The 16,635-nt window shown below is 38.8% G+C and overlaps 1 protein-coding gene across 25 annotated transcripts in view; it reads right to left on the bottom strand.

Moving 5' to 3' along the window:
- The window catches only part of EPB41 (erythrocyte membrane protein band 4.1), a 227,269-nt gene that overhangs the window by 21,975 nt on the left and 188,659 nt on the right, over positions 1-16,635 (bottom strand). For 16 of the 25 annotated variants that reach the window (XM_042440148.1, XM_042440169.1, XM_042440147.1 and 13 more), the window contains one exon: positions 12,564-12,614. The exons of 8 other annotated variants lie outside the window; for them this stretch is intronic. In XM_042440148.1, coding sequence (XP_042296082.1) covers positions 12,564-12,614 — 51 coding nt within the window. Of the gene's footprint in view, positions 1-11,151; positions 12,177-12,563; positions 12,615-16,635 lie in introns of those variants that run through there. One more of the 25 variants, XM_042440171.1, reaches the window with a different exon arrangement.

Genomic DNA, 16,635 nt, shown 5'->3' with positions numbered 1-16,635 from the left:
AAAAGCACTACATCTGCCTTGTCCTCACTAGCTCAGAAGGTATGGGTGGACTTTGAGGAAGTTTTAACAAAATTAAATGAACAAAATCTAGCTTTTTTCTTACCAAGCATGATTCTTTTAAAACATTATTCAAATGGCGACACAGAGAACACACATTCATTCTTCTATACTGCATCCAGGATTTACATTAAAAAATGTTCTACAGTATTTTATAGAACTCCTCTTGTCTTTCAATAGTTCCTTTGGAAGCAACATCTCATTCTTATGATCAAAATTCTAATGTGCTGGAACACCCATTTTTAGGCACAGGTCCAAGAGAAAACTGGATTTATGACAGCCCCAAGATTGGAATGTCACACACCCCTCTCAGATTTGATGCCAATGGAACCCTCAGGAAAAACATACCAAGGAAATCATGCTACAGCCTTAAGGTGACATCACAGCAGATGCCAGGGTCATTATTAAATTATTTCTAATGCTGCTGTTTGTCAGAATACAGTATCTCATGTTTTTGAATCCCCTTAAATGCCATCTTTTAAAAACCTTTACTGTGAAGTCTGTAACAATACAAAAATGGTGTGAAACAAAGAAATCCAGTCTTCCTAAAAGAAAGCAAGTGTTTCCATAGCACCTGAGAAACTGTGGAAGACTGGGCCAAGCCAGAGGATTTAACCAAGGCTGGTGCTATTGTGCCTTCCATCGTGCGCCTGTTAGAGAGTTCTCAACTAGGTCTTCGTACATCTCTGCGAGCCCTCTCGCTAGAACTTGAAGGAAAGGAATAGTAACAGAAGAAAAGACAAGAGTTAAAACATGCACCAAGCCAGAAAACGTGCATAAAATTTGCCTGTCCCAATCACCCACTGCATAAGATTAAGGGTGGTTCATATAGTGAATCAATATAATTAACAACTATGTTGGTACTATATGGATAATTATATAAGAATAGATGATAAAACAATAATTATTAATTGAATTCTACCTGATTCAGTAGGGAGAATGTAAACCAGTTAAATAAAGATAAACACTTGTTTCTTCTAAATTAAAAAGAAAGGTTAATTTATCTCTGCCCTGTATAGTACAGATCACTTGCTTTTTTAATCTGCAAATGTGAATGCTAGAAGTCTTACTGGGCTGATATTTTGTTCCTTTTACAATTTTTTTTCAGCATCAGCTAATTAACTAGCAGATAAATTAAATTAAAGTTTAGCATTTTCTCCATTGGCTATTTATTTGTAAACAGACGATACTCAGATTGTAATTGCTTGTACACTTAGAAATATGTGCCATTCAATGAACTTTTACCTGAGGAGTGGGAATAGCACGCCCCATAGGCTGCATGAGATTCTTTCAGAGGTCCAATGCCACCCTTGGGACCCCTACTGTCTCCAGAACCCAACCCCAAATTAAGCCTAAAGCACCTACTTTCGTTAACAAAACCCCAATCCTTTCTCTATCAAAACTGCTTTAAATGTGCTTAACAGAGACCTGAAACAAAAAAATCACAAGCATGCACACAACTTGAAAACACCCTAGAGGTGACTGGGAATGAATCAGCTCAATTTCCAGTTCCCCAAACTAGTGAAATGTGTGCCTCTGGAAAACTGAAAAGGGAAGATGTGACCCTTTAGATTCCAGGGGATATCTAAAGACAAGCCCTCCCTTCATCCTCCATCTTGAGGCTAGCTCCAAGAAGCCAAGCCCTCCCTCCAGTCCATCTGCCTTGGTCCAGGCCTTGGAGGTAGAGAAGAACTGCTGGACCTCATCCCCTTCCCCACCACCACTCCCTTCTCCTTTTGTGTCGTGTCTTTTTAGATTGTAAGCCTGAAGGGCAGGGAACCATCTAATTGTAAATTTACAGCGCTTTATAAATAAAGGTTAATAATAATAATATCCTCCTGTATTAAATTCTATTATATTATCAACTGTCCACACACCCAAATCCAGTTTTAATTCCCAAGTAGAACAGACCCATGGAATCAATTGCATAATTTATACTTGTATAAATACTAATAATTTGACTGGTCTACTCTTGCTGGGAATTGTAAGAAGTTTTAAAACTAATTTATACTGAAAATCTAGGTATCCAAATTGGTACATGATCTCAACCAAGGGTTTAACGTTTGACAAACAACTGTTTCACTTCAATAGTTAAAGCAAGAATCTGTTGTTGCTCTGTCTTAATCCAAAGATCCCCTCCACCTAATGCTCTTGGAACAATAAATATGTGCTTATGTGAGAAGGATAGGCTTTACTATTGAATGGTCCTACTCTTAACATGACCTCTTCCATATACACATGTTACACAGCATGTGTGCTATACAACAGCTTTCCCTTAGTGCTGGCTGCAAAGTGCAAGTCAAAGGTTACTGTGGCCAATAGCGTATGACTCTTATTTTACAATTGTACGGTTGTATCTGATCCTTGGTAAACAAACTGGCCAAATAATTTGTACTGAAATGCCATTTTGACTGGGGATAATGGTATACTAAATGACATCTCTAAAGCAACAATTTCCAATACAGTGGTACCCCGGGATACGAATTGATCGCGTTACGAAATTTCCGGGGTACGAAAAAGTTAGCTTGGAAAAAACTGTTCCGGGTAACGAAAGATTTTTCGGGTTACGAAATTTTTTTGGTGTGTTTCGGCGCTTTTTGGCACGAAATTTAAAAGCCGCGGCTTTCCAGCGCTAGAGGTTTCGGGTTACGAAATCTTTCGGGTTACGAACGGCGCCGTGGAACGAATTAAATTCGTAACCCGGGGTACCACTGTACTAATATTCAGCCACATGCCATTCAGAGGGAGCGCAGCAGGAAGCATGACAAGATCAGTTGGAAGTAAAAATCAATTCTTGCTGTCTGATTGCAACCAATCAAGTCAACTTCTCAGAATTCTTCTGCATTTTGATATTTATTGTCATATATAGATTAGGTATTTTGTAGCAAATTTCAAGTCTTATACCTAAGTACTTTGTTACTCAGGGTTTGATTCACATTTACATTCCATAAGAGTGCATTACTGGAATTTCTAAGAAGATCAAGAGCCTGACTTAGAGAATTTAAAAGTTAGATAGTGGAAAGCGTCTTTCCTGTTATATATCCAGAACTTTATCCCAGTATGCCAAGATTTTAAGAGGCTACATAAAATCTTTAGGATTTTGGATCTGAAATGGATCGTATATTCTCTTTCATATCGACGCATATGTTAGTGATGGAATTTAAACACCTGATCTTACCAAGCTTTCAAGCAAAGATACTGCAACTTAAAAACAAACATTAAAATCAGTCAAAACGAAAATAGCTTGAAGTCATATATAAATATATAGCAAGATGCAGTGCTCCTAGAATATCTTTGCAAACTAAAACCTAAAAATAGCTGGATGATACTAACTGGGACCTATATTAATATTAAGTATACCTATATTAGTGTAATACATTACCAACTGGTACCTATATTAATATCAACATTTATATTAATATTAAAAAGTTAGGTATTGCTCCTTCTGCATAACAAAGTTCCAATGTACACATAGAAATACCATGTGCAGATTTGCTACACTGATGACAGCTCTATTGTGTATATCACAGCTGTGCATGTTTAACCATCTTCACTATCACAGAAGGGAAATGTTATTCTTGCAGTTATTTTGGATCAGTTAGAACATGTATAAAAAAGGAGAACCAGAATAAAATATTCAAATAGGGGATAAACTAATATCTTTTGATGTTAAAATGTCAGGGATTGATCCTTCTTTGTTATTTAGTACTTCAAATAGAATACCTATAAATTTGCTTTATTCAATCATTGAGGTTTCAACTATACTAAAGCCACCAAAATGCTTAAAATAGTGCAAATTCAAATATGCATTACTGTTAAATTCTCATTTTCATGAAACAGTTTGATATCAAATATCTACTTCAAAAAAGTTGGCTCAGGAATTCTAACTAGCTCCTGATATCTTAATATTAGGTCATCCCCAAAAGGCAAAGTCTGTGAAAAAGCAGAAACACTGAAATGTGCTTAGGCTAGCAGGGGTTGATTTTATAACGTACCACACTCACCAGCAAGAATTCCACAGACCAATTGATGAAAAATATCCAGTCTTTACAGAGCTGTCAATGTACTTGACCAAGCAGCATTACGAAGCAGAAAACAGTCATCCCTAATTTCAGTTTTTGATTCTTCTGTTTTTACAGAAGGAAGCATTAGACCTTAAAGCAACAACAGCAAAAACTACAAGTACTTTGCTAAAATTCATTATAACTGCAATTAGTAGCTTTAGAAATTCTGATAAGATTTTTAAATTGTTAACCATGCTGACAACTAAATAGATTAATATCTTGGAAGTAATCAAGTCATCAATAAAACACAAAACAAAAACATGCAGTTAATTTTAAGTTTATACTAAAATGAGGGAAAAGTTCCCTGAGTTTACAATAGAGTTTGCTCCAAGGATATAGTCAAATTCAGAGAAACTGATGGCAACACTGAAGCTTACTTTCATAGATTTGCAAATTCATATTTTATTAAAATTGAGTGGACACAGCTTTTATGATGAAGACCGTTTGCATCAATGATCACAACTTTATTTTTAAAGATGCCGAGTCATTTCAAATGGGATTAATGGTAATGTTTACCTCTTATTATTTACTGTACATATGATAAATTGTATGGCTATCTACTCTCCTACACTCCTTTATCTACTCTGCCTAGAAGCAGGCATTTATAATACAAAGCACTTGGTTCAGTGTTTATAAATACAGGCCTCTAGAAGGTATTTTCAAACAGCCAAATGTTATCTCAAAGTGCCCTAATTAAATTAAGTTTTCTGTTTCCAAAGTGAGTAATAATCTCCAATACAAAATCATAGCTGGAAGAGACCACAAGGACCATCCAGTTCAGCCCCCTGCCATGCAGGAAGACACAATCAAAGCACTTCCAACAGATGATCATCCAGCCTCTGTTTAAAAACCTCCAAAGCAGACCACACCACACTCCAGGGGAATGTGTTCCACTTTGAACAGCTCTTACCATCAGGAAGTTCTTCCTAATATTTAGGTGGAATCTCTTTCCCTGTACTTTGAATCCACTGCTCCATGTGCTCATCTGGTTTCACATTGATAACAGACAGTTCTTAGCTTTTGGTAATACAGTGGGCCATTCCCGTAATGTGAATTTCATGTATGCTGACACCCCGTTGAAAACAATGGGGTGTGTGCTTGTGGTGGCGATGTGCACACCATATGTTTGATCATTGCTTGGCTTCAGCATAAGCTTGAAACCGCATATAGTGCGCCCGTGTACGGTGCAGGTGCACTATACATGACTTTAGAAAGATCAGGATTCATATAGGGCCCGAAGAGACAGACCAAAATAAAGCTGCTTTGGGCCACATTGGAAGTGTGATGTTTAAATGATGCATGTGTCCTAAGAGGCTGGAAGCCACGCTAAAGCTAGGCTCCAGTACAGCTTCTGGCCTCTTAAGATGCGTGTGTCATTTAAACATCACACTTCCAAAGTGACCTGAAGCAGCTTTATTTTGGCCTGTCTTTTCGGGCCCTTAGTCTCAAAATAAATGTTGTCTAGTACGTTATGCTATTCTTAAGTTTCAAACAGTTTCATAGTGTCAAAAACTAGTACACTGCTACAATGCCCTGAACCACAGTAGCTTTTTGGGTGTAAACCAGCTCTAAGGCTAATAAAATCAGCATGGGAATATTTTTGGTAACCTAAAGAAACGAATCAGTAGAAGTTAAATGTATCTTACACCAACCTTAAAATGAGGGGAAAGCCACCCTAGAGATTATTCCAAATAACGTCATGCCATCCTGTGGCCATGAAGTAGAATACAGATTAGAATTTTGTCACCTGTCACAATTACAATTCTATGGCCTGTTACAGACAGCCAAAATAAAGCTGCTTCGAGTCACAGTGGAGGTATGGTGTTTCAATGATGCATGCGTCGTAAGAGTCCAGAAGTCGCACCAAGCCACGCTCCACCTAAGGACTGGAGCGTGGCTTTGGTGTGGCGTCTGGACTCATTAGGACACATGCATCATTGAAACACCATACCTCCACTGTGACTCGAAGCAGCTTTATTTTGGCTGTCTGTAACAGGCCCATGTGTTTTATGAGAAGAGATAAAGTCCTATGGAAAATCACAGCATGTATCTTTGGTCTGAAAAAGTTTTTCAGCACTACCTCTAATAAATGACTGTTTAAGTAGGACTGTAGCAATTTGAGAACTTTTTTCAGTCAAATACCCATTTCAAAAGAATACCAAAGTTTATAGTACTGAAAACATCCTGTTTTCAGTTAATTGCCATCATCAAGATAATTTCCATTTCAAAATAAAGAAGAAAATCAGAGTAAAACAGATCTAGGGAATTAGTATTATTCAAGAATGACTTGAGTTGTATGGCTACCACTTGCATGTGCAGCTTCCTAAAAACAAAATAATATGTACAGATCAATTGTGTTTGAGGAGTCAGGTGTGTGTGTGTGTCACTCTTCTCATAAGAAGGCATTTGTTACATCCTGATGTGTACACAGCCCATACTTTCTCTCCTGCAAGATGATAGAAGCCAGAAAGTGTAAGAGTTTGCAATCGAATGGTAGAAAAAAGGTTTTTAAAAACATATTCTTACACCTCATCAATTCATCTAATAAAATGGATCTGAAGAATTCATGGAACCTACATCAAAGGAGATGTAATTCATTTATTCTTAAAAGTGCATAGCATCTAAGTCATCAAAAGGTCTATGAAATCAGCTGAATAAGACCTCAAACCATATGGCAATTTCTGCTAGAAGGAACTGCACATATGCAATAGTGCCAAAAATGCATTGTATCTTTTGCCATCATCACCAGCACGGAGGAAGCTAGAATGTGCTCTCTACCAGTACTTGGTCAGATTACTGAAATATCTCTATAACAAAATACAAAACCCACAAAACAGTGATATCTTACTTGGGCCAACTAAAAAGCACAAAATACATCATGCAAACTGACTTCTTCCATCAGGCAAAGATGTAAAAAATAATACTAAAGAAGAAAAGTGTTAGAGTCACAAGTTGACATTTTGTCTCAGATGTTAGTTCAGTTGTTAGTTAAGAAGGTCTAAGGATATTAAGGCAGGCACAGGCGTAGGGACCAGGAACAAAAAGGCAGTAAATCACAGGCAATAAAATTTCAAATACATTAGCAGCAGCAGCAGCAAAGTAATTTCCATTGAGAACCTGCATGAGTTTAACCATTTCTTAAGGAGGTAACATCAGATTTCTCTCTTTCTCTGTATGTGTGTTTTTGTGTGTGTGTGTGCGCGCGCTCACACACACACACACACACACACAAATACTTTCATACATACAAACATACATATATTCAAAAAGTTAAAAGTACATTAAAATGTTATCAAAACTATCAATAAACACAGAAACAAGGAAGGGGGGGGGGGGGGGGAGAGCCTACTTCCAATCTTCCTTTCAGTGGTTAAAAATGAGATGTAGTATGGTATGGCATCATTTTGTGGATTTTGTATTTTGTTCTACTTTGCTGCATGGCCAGCATGACTACCCCTTAATAAGTTTTAAAGATTTCTGTCATTTGTGTTCTATCTATAGTTCAGTCTTTCCCATTATCTCAGATATGCAAATGGAAGGAATTTAGTTGAAAACAGCATATGAAAATGATAGCGTCAACTGTTTCCTGGATAATTTCTGTATCTCACAGAAAAGACGAATAGGATTACTACAAGTGGAAATTACCCTGAGAAATCCACCTGATTCCACCAGCTTCAGACCGACTTCATCAGTTGACAATTCCCAATCAGTTAAAAAAAAATAATGAACAGAAATTAGGAAAACATTTCAAAAACATCCTTCACCTTATTTCAGTTTCTCTTCCATTTCTCTGCTTTTTGGTCCCTTACTTTGGTTAACTACTCCTGTAGCTAATCCTAGATTTCATGTTTCTTTGGTGGATCCAACTCTCACTCTCCTCTCTCCAGTATTTGGCATTCTATGTAGAAAATGCTAAGACAAGAATGTATACCTACAGGACTAGTACCCATGGTTTCACCTACCCACAATCTGCTGGCTGCAATCCTTCCTAATTTCTTCCTTGGGTGGGGCAATAAGAGAGGGAGGCAGCACCTCTCTCTTTCCTTTTTGGTAAGGATCAGGGAACAGTCAAGGTGGACACTGTTGGCCAGCTGGCTGCATCACAGAGTGGGAGGCATTACTGCCACCTTCAATTGTGCCCTATGTGGGGCAGGTGGGCTGTCTACATGAGAACTGGGGTAACCTGTGAGAGTGAGGCCTTGAGCACCTTTTATGGCCAATAGTCTTATATTTTCCCCAACAGACTCCTTTTCCAAGACAAATAGTTCAAAACACTAAAAACGTCAATTGGATTAATAGAATATTCAGCTGTAAAAAGAACGCAAAATATATTACATTTTATGCTTAAGAGGAAATGCTTTTTGACAATGTTTGTGTTGATCTGTTTACAGTATCAAACATTATTAAAGTGGTCTTGTATTTATTCTGAGGTGGCCTATATTAACATCTACAATGATTCAAGTAAAATTCATGAACATTATTATAACTAAGCCATTTGTTACTGGTTAAACTAATTCTTCCTCAGTGATGTTTTCAGGAAAGAGATGTTTATCTACAGATACAAATGTATCTTATAACAATGGCAGGAAACAGACTGCTACAAAAGGGTGGTTTCCTGCCGCCCTGGTTTGCTCTGCGAGGGAGCCGCAGCAGACAAACCGCGCGGCTCCATCACGGAACAAAAAGAACTCGCAAAAAGCGGTTTCTTTTGTGGTGCCTTTGTGATGCAGCAAGGTGCCAATGGCGAACTTGCGGCGTCATAAAGGCACCGGGACGTGCGGACACTACATTTTTACGCCCGGTCACGTGCTAGGGGTGAGGCCGGTATGGATGCTATGTCCTCAGCCAACCCCTAGCATGTGACAGGGGCGGTGCAAAGGCCCATTTAAATTGGGCCTAAATTAATTTATAATTCAGTACAGGTTGAGTTTCCTTATCTGAAATGATGGGGACTAGAAGTATTGTAGATTTTGGATTTTTTTTTTACTACTTGTAGTTGCATATACGTACATATTGAGGTATCTTGGAGATGGGACCCAAATCTAAACATTAAATTAATTTATGTTTCATATATACTTTATACACATAGCCTGAGGGCAATTTTATACAATGTTTTTTAATAATTTTGTGCATGAAACAAAGTTTCTGTACATTAAACCACTGAATTTGTGGCATCATGTTGGCACTCAAAAAGTTTTGGATTTTGGAGCATTTCAGATTTTGGATTAAGAATGCTCAACCTTTCATAAACATTAAGATGCCCCCTGCCATTTTTTCTCCCTCCTTTTTATGTCTGCCAACCCATATAGAACATGCAAACATGATTTTCCAAAATCATGGTCTTTCCACAGATTCATTTTAAAGAATATCCCAATATTTCCTATGGAATATCTCTGCCTTTTTTGTCTCAACATTATTTCTCTTTCTTGCCAACACTCTGCTTGTAAGCAGCTTACCTAGTATTTCAAAGCAACTGCCATATACACCTTTCTTCTGCCTTCAGAGTTCTAGTTGCCCTGCTTGGCTGAATAATGCATCTGTGTTTTTATAACATTCTCTGCATTTTCATAGGTTGCTTTTCTTTTAGCTATGTTATCACAAAGCATCAATGAAGGACCAAATTTGAATTTTACCCTTTAAATGTATAAATGATGTACATATCAAAGACCTCCGCAGAGGTTTATATGTACAGCAAATGTCAAACAACATGCACAGTTTTAAACAAAAACAATTAGTTAATAAGTAGACATTAGATTCACAGTTTGAACTGTGTTATTACACAGTATTATTACATGTTTGAGTCAACTTAACTGTAAACATAAGCATGCAAAAAAGAGGACACACACTTGTATATTTATACTCCTATACAGATTAACTGTTACAGTTAAAGATAAACCATTCAATTCAGTGAAAGATAAACCATTCAATAAGTATGACAGAGAAAACAGAAGAAAAGAGTATAGAAATAACTGAAGTTGTGACAAGAGAGCAATTAAAGTCTTGTCTTGCTCTGCTTCTAATAAACTGTTGATTTACTGTTGTCCTAAACTCACCCCAGAAAGAAATCGGTAATTACAATCTTTTCATCTACTGAAGTCATACCAGTAAGAAGAACAGATGTATATTGGTGTATTGTTTTATACACAAGGCAGCTAAAGAAAGAATATCCCATTGCCATCAGTGTCAGGCAGCATAAGGTATTAGTCAACTTTAGCTCTTGCCAGGTTACCACCAGCATCATGCTTCCTCTCCATGATGTGATATTAGTAAGTGGGACATAATTCCCAAATAAGTGTCTTCAGATAATGTGTGAAAAGGCTTTAATAGTCAAGTGTGAAATGCATTTCAGTTTATGCTGAAGAAATTAACTTAATTCTCTGTATCACACAGATCTGTACCTCTGAATTAATTTTTGAAGTGCTGTGTTTAATTTAGGTAGCAGTTCTACAGTTATTTTGCTCCCTTACAATAAATCCTGTTCAAATCAACTTTGTCTTGAACATTAAGACTTTAAAACAGTTTTGCTACATTTTTTCCAATTCCCAAATATACTGCATGATATGGTCTTTATAAAAATCATCATTCTTTTTCTTTCAACAAGCTGCTGACCTTCAAAACTATGAAAATAAAAACATATGCTAAACACTTGAAACATTTTTTACAGTGCAGCCTGCCTGATGATCCACTGTGTTCATGATATGATACCACTAGATCTACTATATGTTGCACAATGACAATGTGGTATGTATGTGTTTTTAAAGAGGAATTTCAGAAGACTCTCTGGGATCCTGTACTATAAAAACAAGCTAAATATGTAGGAAAAACAGCTGCTTCACTCAGGAGTTGAAGAGCATTACCCTTGAAGTTGTTTCATACAAGCCCCTCCATTTTCAAAATCACAGAAAAACCAGCCACCACACTGTCAATGCAAGGATCACCAAAAAAGACATCATAAAACGAACATGTGGAGAAGGAAAACCTCTAGAGTACAGGTGGCATATTTTGACTGATTTCTGATCCTCAGGAATTGGAATAGAAATCTTTCCCTGGATTTCTTCACTTGCTTGCTGGGACAAAGTTCCCTCAGTAGTTGTGTCTTGCTTTTTAATATTGTCTTCATTCTGAACTAACAGAAGATGCTCCTGTGTCTGCTTTCATGGTAGAAGATCAAGAGAAGACAGAGAGATGAACAAAATGACAGATGGAAAGTGCTCAAAAATGTTACTTGGGGATGTGCAATGACAAAAGTCACAGAAATTGCCTCAGACTAAATAAGAATCAAGATATGCTCTGCTGGTGCTTCAATAATTTTGTACATGGGGCCAAATTTCTTGGGGAAACAAACTGCTTTCAAATAAATGAATTAGTCCTCCGTTGCCAACAGTTCTCTCATCTCATCTCAATTCCACTTGTATACTGAAATATATTTTTGAAAGTTAGATTACAGAAAATGTGTGAAATTATCATCTTGATGCATTAAAAATATGCTTATATAAAATGTTGGTCATTAACAGTCTACACTGAACTAATCTTCAAAATGGCTTTATAATATTTGTTATACATCACACCTAAACTGTGGTGCAAATATAATTATTTAAGGTTTGTAAATGGTATTGCCATGGAAAGAGAGTATCAAAAACTTCTGCATCAAAACTATACTGTAGTTAAAGTGCAAAGTGTTCAGAATCTTAAAAATCAAGAAAATGAAATCATTATTTTACTAGCAAGGTTAGAAAGAATGGATAAAATATACATTTTATCTGTGTCACTTGTGTGTAAATAAAGAAAAACAACATAAATAATGTTGCAATCCTATATGAAAACTGAGCACAGATTGGAAAACTTGTGGGAAAATCTTGTTTTAATCTGTTAAAAAGATATTTGTATCCCATTATTTTTGCTATGCATGGTAAATGACGGACCTATCTAAGACAAGAAAAATTTGGCTCTAAGCTCTTTCAGTTGAGTCAGTCTTCTATGATCAGCTTGATATTTGGGGACAGGGTCTTTGCACACCCCTAAGTGGTGGGTAGCAGGAAGAAAGTAGCTGGGAGGCTGGGCAGCAAGAAAGAAATGATATATAATGCAAAAGTAACATGAGAGTTAAAACAAAAAACAGGAAAAAGAGAGGAAGACAACATAAAAAGAATAGGGTACAGTTAAACCTTCATCATTGCTCTTTCTCGCCAAATATATGGCAACATCTTCATGCAACTTTGTCAACCAGCCATGCACTAAAAAACTGAAAAGCTGCAAAAGCTTGCAGCAGTGCAAGTCTTTAAAAGGTGTTAGATCAGGAGGCTGTGAGAGATGAAATTACTTTAAAAGGCAGCCAAAAGAAAATGTCACTCAGCAACTGCTGTTGAGGGTTTTCATTTTGCTCAGTGCCATTACATTAGCAAAAATCTACTTCAGAAGCACATATCAAAACAGCAGCTTTACCTCTGGCCCACCAACCTGTCTCCCACAGGACTGAAATGTGGCTTTCTTGACCTGGCACAAAGTATGGAAAGTTCAGTTGTCTTGCAAATAATAATAATAATAATAATAATAATAATAATGAAAGAGTTAAAAAAACCAGTTACTAGTGATTGCTAATCATAATGCACTACTCATTCTGTTTAAGGCAGAAGTTAACAGACAAGATACAGATGCCTGAGAATGCCTCTTTATTAAAACGGTTAATTATTTCTTCTAAGAGAAGTCCACCAATTGATGTTGTTACTGACATAACGTTTACACACAAATCAGAGTGAAGCCAAGAAATGAGTCAACATTCTTTAGCACTGCTCTCTGCTCTCAAAAAAGAATGCATAAATAACTTCTCTTTCTCATGATTACTGCTGACCAGCAAGCAATCCTTTTGTGATATGTATTCAACAGCATTCCACAGTCCATTTGTTCTAATCAGTCTCCACCAGCAAATCATTAAAGGTTCTGCATGCGATTTCACCACTATAATCAATATATTCTGTAATTCACATTGTCATGCCTCCAGAGCATCTTTGATGCTCTTGAGACATATATTTAGTTGAGATTATATTAGCTTTTTTATATATTAGTTTAGAAGAGAAAATAGAGATCTACAGCTTTAAGAAAGACTTTCATCTTTCAATGAAAATGAAATTACACTGAACTGTTAAAAAAACACCCAGCCCAAACCCTTTCCCTGTGAAATAATTAGAAGTAATTCATGAAAACGACGATTATTTCAGTATTAAAAACATCTATGCCTATTACAATGGAAACATTAATATAAAATTTAATATAAGTGTGTATTATTCAATATCACTTCAATATTATTGGGCTGGAGCCAAGAAGCAAATGTCTAAGAGATACAGCTGCTAACATTATTCTAGAATACTTGTACAGTAACTCTTACAGCACTATAACAGGCAGGTTCTTCTGCTTCTCTGTGTGGTAGTCACATTTGGATTCAATCTTATCTAACTACAATCATACCACAAAGTATACTTTTTAGATTGGCAATTACATCAAAAACATTTTGTTAGTAATACAGAATCTAGATGATACTATCTGGAAAGCTGATACACTTGCCTGTAGTGACAGTAAATCACAGTTGAGATTTGTCTTTGTCTTTTGGGTTTGTCCATTAATGTGGGTCTTATGTGCTACAGTACTAATAAAATGTTATCATGTGCCATGTTATGATTTTTCAACCCCTTTATTTCTTCAGCAATCGTACAGATGTGAGAAAGAATCACTTCAAGAAAAGTGGTTTGAAGTCCATGACAAATGTTTCAGCGAGGATGTCTGAGTCACCCCTCAGAACTCTCTGCCATGTTATGTTAGGCCTGCTTCGCTGTGCTATAGCCAGGTTAGAAGTTAAGAGTCTCTGTGGAAGGGTGAGCAGCTGCAAGAGCAGCAGTTATGTGGGAACCAAGATCATACAGCTGCCTTGTACTGAGTGGGAAAGAAGGTCGGCTGTTGGGAGAGTTGTGTTTGTGGGGGGTTATAGAAGCAAAACGTATGCTTTAGCTTTAGATCAGACAATGGGCTGCTACTGTGCTGAACCTGATCCTCAATAAACGCTTTCTGGTTTCACCCATGAAGTCTGTTCATTGAGTTAGGTAGAGACAGGATACTGCACATTGCCAGATCTAAACTAAGTGTAGGCCTTTCCCGTAAGTAACCATGTCTTCAGTGAATGAACCCCAAATAAACTTAGCCAGTGAGGGTAGAGACCCAGATGCCAAACCTGAGGACAAAAAGAAAAAGGATGTCATGCAGCTGCAGGTGAACTGGCAAAATGAGTCAGTACTGACCCGCCTGAAGACTCCTTCAGTTGTGGCAGCCAGTTACCAATGGCTGTGGGTCCCAGTTATGGAAAGCTGCAGAAGGCACCTGGATTGTTGCTCTGAGACCAAGCAGCTTTCAGTCTGTTCCACCTGTGAGAGACCAGCCGCAAGTAGCTGGAGACAGAATTACAGAGTGTGTGTACCAAGATGAAAGAGCTCAAACGTTGTGTCCAAGTAACCTTGGGCCAGTTTGTCAGTGCAGAGGAAGCTGGCAGCAAAAGCACTGGAAGAACAGGAGAACGAAGCCTCTGACCATGGAGGGGACACAGGACATCTCACAGAGACTTTGGTTGATGGCTGTAAGGAAAAGGGTTCACCCAGCACCAACTGCTCCTGGCTCCATACACTAAGCAGCACTTAAATGCTGCTTTCAGTGGGGACTAAAAGCTGTCATTCTTCTGGACTCAAGTCAAAGGCTTCATGTGTGAAGGGAGCACACCTGGTCAGAGGCTGCCAAAGTTTGCTATGTATTAGCGCAGCTAGAAGAAGAGACAACAAAGTGGTTGGTTGGCCTGTATGACACGAGGGATAATGGAGCTGTGCGTCTTCAATGCCTTCATTACCAGCCTTCAAGCCTGGTTTGAGGACTCATTCTGGTAAGAGAAAAGCCCACACCAACATCCAGCCACTGTAGCAGGGAAGCAGATTGATGGCTAAGTATGGAACGGATATGCCTGGTGGGCTGCATATTCAATTAATCAGAGACATTCATGATCCAGTACCTCTGAGACAGCATGAACCTGGACATCATATGCATCATATCTATCTCCCCTTCCTGTCCCCCTCCTAACCTAAGGGACCTGAGGGTCACTCCAACCGTGCCACAAACCCTGTCGCTGCTCCTGTGCAATGCCAGATCGATTAACAACGAGTCCCACATCCTCCATGATTTGTTGGAGGATCATAAGTGCGATCTGGCTTGCATTATCGAGACCTGGCTTGGGCCTGAAGGAGACGCTGTGTGGGCTCAGGCCCTGCCCGCTGGGTTCTCGGTGAAGGACCAGCCCAGGTTAGATGGGCGGGGGGGTGTGTGGCCTTGATACATAGGAACACCTTGTCCCTCACCAGGAACCACATCCGACAGACGTCCTATATTGAGTGTATTTACCTGACCCTAAAGGTGAGGGACAGTCTAGGGATTCTGTTGGTGTATCGGCCACCCCGTGCGCTAATGGATTCCCTTAACGAGCTGACACAGCTGGTCGCTGAGCTGATGCTGGAGACGCCCAGGCTACTTGTCCTGGGGGACTTCAATATCCCCCTCACGGCCAGCTATGTTCCACCCGGTGCGGCTCGGGAATTCATGGATACCATGGCAGCCATGGGCCTGTCCCAGCTGATTTTGGGTCCTACGCATTTTGCGGGTAATACTCTTGATTTGGTCTTCTGTTCGGATACGGAAAATCCGTGGGCGGAAATAACTAATATTTCCCCCCTGTCATGGACGGATCATTTCCTGGTGGAGGCAAAAATCAAGGTCTCTACCCAGATCCCCTCCGGGGGTGGTGGACCTGTTAGGATGGTCCACCCTCGAAGGCTGATGGAACCCAAAAGGTTCCAGGAAGCTTTAGAGGGATACATGGTTGGAAGTGACGGCAACAGTCCGGCCAGAGAGAGGAGAAGGAGAGGAGCTGCTTGGCAGCCATTTTGAGACCGTGTGCTTGAGACCGTGTGCTCATTGCTGAAGGGGAGGAGCTTCTGTGAGTCACATCTGTGAGTCACAAGGGGCGGAGCTAGCAGACTAGCTTTATATACCAACTTCCAGAGCCTTCCAGAGCAGTCCGGCCAGAGAGAGGAGAAGGAGAGGAGCTGCTTGGCAGCCATTTTGAGACCGTGTGCTTGAGACCGTGTGCTCATTGCTGAAGGGGTGGAGCTTCTGTGAGTCACATCTGTGAGTCACAAGGGGCGGAGCTAGCAGACTAGCTTTATATACCAACTTCCAGATAATTTTAATTTTAGTTTTCTTTAACTCAACAACTCTACTCAAGTGGCATCAGGTTAGAATCAGATATTGAAATAGAACCTTGCCTTTAAGTATCAGATAGCAGCCAGTACAGAAGTATTCCCAGTAGATTGACTGTTATAGTCATTACTAAAGACTTTGCAGTATGGACAACGAGGGATCTGCTGTAGTCACCTGCAACTCTTGTGGGATGTTTCTCTTCTTGCCCACAGAAGTCGAGAACTTCACATGC

This window comes from Sceloporus undulatus, chromosome 9, assembly GCF_019175285.1.
Source record: "Sceloporus undulatus isolate JIND9_A2432 ecotype Alabama chromosome 9, SceUnd_v1.1, whole genome shotgun sequence".
Lineage (NCBI taxonomy): Eukaryota > Metazoa > Chordata > Lepidosauria > Squamata > Phrynosomatidae > Sceloporus > Sceloporus undulatus.
This window is presented reverse-complemented; position numbering and strand designations above follow the sequence as displayed.